At 40.6% G+C, this 3,572-nt stretch overlaps 1 protein-coding gene across 1 annotated transcript; it reads left to right on the top strand.

The window, feature by feature from the left end:
- Positions 1-1,817: 1,817 nt before the first annotated feature.
- Positions 1,818-2,654, top strand: LOC139465454 (uncharacterized). Its single transcript, XM_071247174.1, has one exon. It carries the CDS (start codon positions 1,818-1,820, stop codon positions 2,652-2,654), a length of 837 nt encoding a protein of 278 aa, XP_071103275.1.
- Positions 2,655-3,572: the final 918 nt, after the last annotated feature.

The raw sequence follows: 3,572 nt of genomic DNA, 5'->3' as shown, positions 1-3,572 counted from the left end.
CATAACTATTCACTTATATGCATCAGTAATGTTGCACAATCTTCCATTAGAATATATCAAAGATGTTTAGATTTACATCAATAATCAGAAAAGCTCTGACGAAATAAACAAACAACACTGTAGTGTGTACCCTTGCAAGATCATTTATTTGTATTTGTTGTTTTTCATTTGGAGATAAATATTTGTCTTATTTACAAATAGGAAGGAAATAATCACATTATTGCGTGACTTAAAATATAGTACCACTATTACATGTAAGTACATTTTAGGGGTGTGAAAACGGACAAGCCAATTAGAGCCCCTTTTCTAAGTAAAACTGACTTTCGAAACATTTGTCTCAAAATATAGTTTCTTGGTTTAATATATATATTTTTGAGTGGCTTTGCAAAGGGAGATAACTTTTTATAACTTTCAGAGTAGGCTCCCTTTTAGGAATTATATATAGGCAAGGGTAAGTTTTCTATATTTTACATTTGTATTTTCGGGGAATTTCACTTTGCTGTTATTCTAAATATTTCATTCATTCACTTAAGATATATCTTTTAAAAAAAAGGAGTGAGTTCCGGTGTTGCTAGGGTAACGGTTGCCAAGTTCAAGCCCGGCTCTTACGAATCTTCGTTTACCGAAGCGTATCATTGCTATCACACCTAGCTCTGCTCTTTTGAAAGTTTCATCGATATATTTGAGTTCCTGTACTTCCCTCTTAGTGCAGTAAGGTAATTAAACGTATTCCCTGTATAGATATAGTCTTCTGTTGCTTAAATTCTCCCAGATTTACCTTTGTTGTCAATTTAAACGTAACAAGTCATCCTTGACAACAGCCAAAATGTCCTTTCTAGAGTAGACCCACGGGAAATCAACATTGTTCCGACTAAATGTCCATGTAATGTAAACTTCTACATACATTTTTTACCGTAAGACACAGGCCAACAGGCCGACTGGGGTTGTGACATCATTTCTAGGCCTATACCCGGATGTTTGAATCTACATGATAGAAATATGAATCTAGGGGCTAAACATGCAGTATTCAAAACAGACATTTAGTAATCCCGATTGCACATAAGAAAAGCCCAGGGCTTCTAGTTGGATAACCGGTATTTTGACGGTTCTTTTGTAATTGATCTGTTACAACATGTTGACAGCGATACTTGGCCCTACATCTATCTTTGTAGCACCAGTGTATGTCTTCCCCTTTCCATTTGGTTGGCGGACTGTCCTATGTCATATCAGTTATTAATTAATGAAAGGCTGGATTCGGGTTTTAATTTGGTCATTCACATGGCTTTTTATCTAACCTGCCATCTCATGTTTTGTCATGTATTTCATATTATTTATTAACACAAGGCCCGGTTAGTGCATCAGTGCAGGACCTACCTTGGCATTATAGTGACAAACACCTAATGTGAGAATGAGGCTCTTTTAAAAGGTTTGAGGTTGGAATAAAACAGTTACTGAAAAATCATCCAGTTATTCACTCATTAATTTATTTCACACATGTCACATGTTCATACATGCATGTATTTTACAGATTTCTCTTGTGAGACTTGAGTCTGGAGTTGAGTACTCTAGTATAATCTTCAGTTGGTGCAAGAGAGTTCAACTGTGAAGGTAATTCAAGTGATTTAGGCATTAATATTAGACATTGCCCTTCTTGAAACTTCAAATGTGTCGACAATAAGACATACCTTGAAGTTTCTTTTAAAATAAACCAATTACAATTAAAGCATATTATTTTTAAATACACGTCTCTTGATTTTTCATGTAAAATGTACTTACAATTAATAAAATTAATCTTTAACACACTTCAGGACCACAAGATGTTGTGTCCCAATGAGAGTTGGGTGAGTCTGGATGACTTTCAGCCTCGCTGTACCTGTCTCTACCCCCACACAACGTGGACTGATGCTGCCATCCCCTCCATTGCCACTAGAAGGTCCATCAGCCCCATTACCCCTACCCCTAGATTATCCATGTTTGGAAGTAACACCCCCAACAGCCCCAGCGGCAAGTTACAAGAAAACCATGACTCCTTCCTTTATCCAGAATGTCCCAGATTTACTTCATTCTTTGACACCCCTGATCTAACATCAACATTTCTATCAGCCACTTCAGATATCTGGCCTGTCAGCCCATGTGATGAGTCTCTCCCAGCCAGCACCAGCTCCAGCCTGACCAGCCTGAGTTACATCAGTCTTACTGACCCCTTCCCCAGCTCTTCTACCCTTTTCAAGAATTCTGAGGAATTCTACAATGATCTTCTTCCCTCCCCATCTTCCAGCACCACCTGCTTGAACTATGGGCCCAAACCTAGCAGATCCCTGGAATCAGTCATGTCAGGTTTCCCAGATGGCATCACCCTCTCAGCTACAGTTTACAAAGACTTCTGGTTCTGTAAGATCTCTGACCCTTTTCAGTATGGACCAAGACTGACCTCAAGCACCACATCTCTCCCTGTCAGCCCAGTGAGCAGCTTCACCAACCTGAGCCAGTGTGATGTGTCCTGCAGTCTGACCAGCCTAAGCCACCAAGGAGTGCCTCTTCCAGTCCCTAGCAGGAGACCTGGACCCCTGAATAAGATAGTGGACAGGAAGAGAAAGAGAGATGAGGATGATGATGAGGTAGAGGTGAAGGTTTGTAAGAGGGCCAGGCTGTAGGTATGGTAGGTATTGTCAGATGTACATTGTTAATGTATGTTTGAAACATTTATTTTAGAAAATCTTTTTTATGTTTTATTCGGAGTAGAACTATCTTTAATTTCTGCTATTATTTTAGTCACACTATATCTTATTGTCCTATCTATATTATATCTATATTTAAAATAGTTGTGTCCTTCCGCTATCACTCCAGTTTGTAATAATTTACAGCCCTATTCCTTATCACTGTCATTAAACATTTCCCACTTGTGTTCCAGCCTGATTCTAGTCCCAACTCTCATTCCTTCCTTGGTTGTGTCTCCTTTCCCTGTCCCTACCAGTGGTTGTAGCTCCTATTCCTGTCCCTTTCAGTTGTTGTAGCTCCTATTCCTGTCCCTGTCAGAGGTTGAAGCTCCTATTCCTGTCCCCACCAGTAGTTGTAGCTCCTATACATGTCCCTGTCAGTAGTTGCAGCTCCTATACCTGTCCCTGCCAGTGGTTGTAGCTCATATTCTTGTCACTGCCGGTGGTTGTAGCTCCTACCCCTCTCCATGTCAGTGGTTGTAGCTCCTACCCCTCTCCCTGTCAGTAGTTGTAGCTCCTATACCTGCCAGTAGTTGTAGCTCCTATTCCTGTCAGTGGTTGTAGCTCCCATTCATGTCCCTGTCAGTAGTTGTAGCTCCTATTCCTGTCCCTGCCAGTAGTTGTAGCCCCTATTCCTGTCAGTACCAGTGGTTGTAGCTCCTTTTCCTGTCCCTGCCAGTGTTTGTAGCTCCTATTCCTTTTCCTGCCAGTGGTTGTAGTTCCTATTCCTTTTCCTGTATGTGGTTATAGCTCCTATTCCTGTCAGTGGTTGTAGCTTCTATTCCTGTCCCTGTCAGTAGTTGTAGCTCATATTGCTGTCCTTGCCAGTCATTGTATTTCCTATCCCTCTCCCTG

The sequence above is a fragment of the Haliotis cracherodii genome, unplaced genomic scaffold (genome assembly GCF_022045235.1).
Source record: "Haliotis cracherodii isolate W230 unplaced genomic scaffold, xgHalCrac1.p SCAF_1, whole genome shotgun sequence".
In the NCBI taxonomy this organism is placed as follows: Eukaryota; Metazoa; Mollusca; class Gastropoda; order Lepetellida; family Haliotidae; genus Haliotis; species Haliotis cracherodii.
Note: the sequence above shows the minus strand (reverse complement) of the source record. Positions and strands in the feature narration are given on the sequence as shown.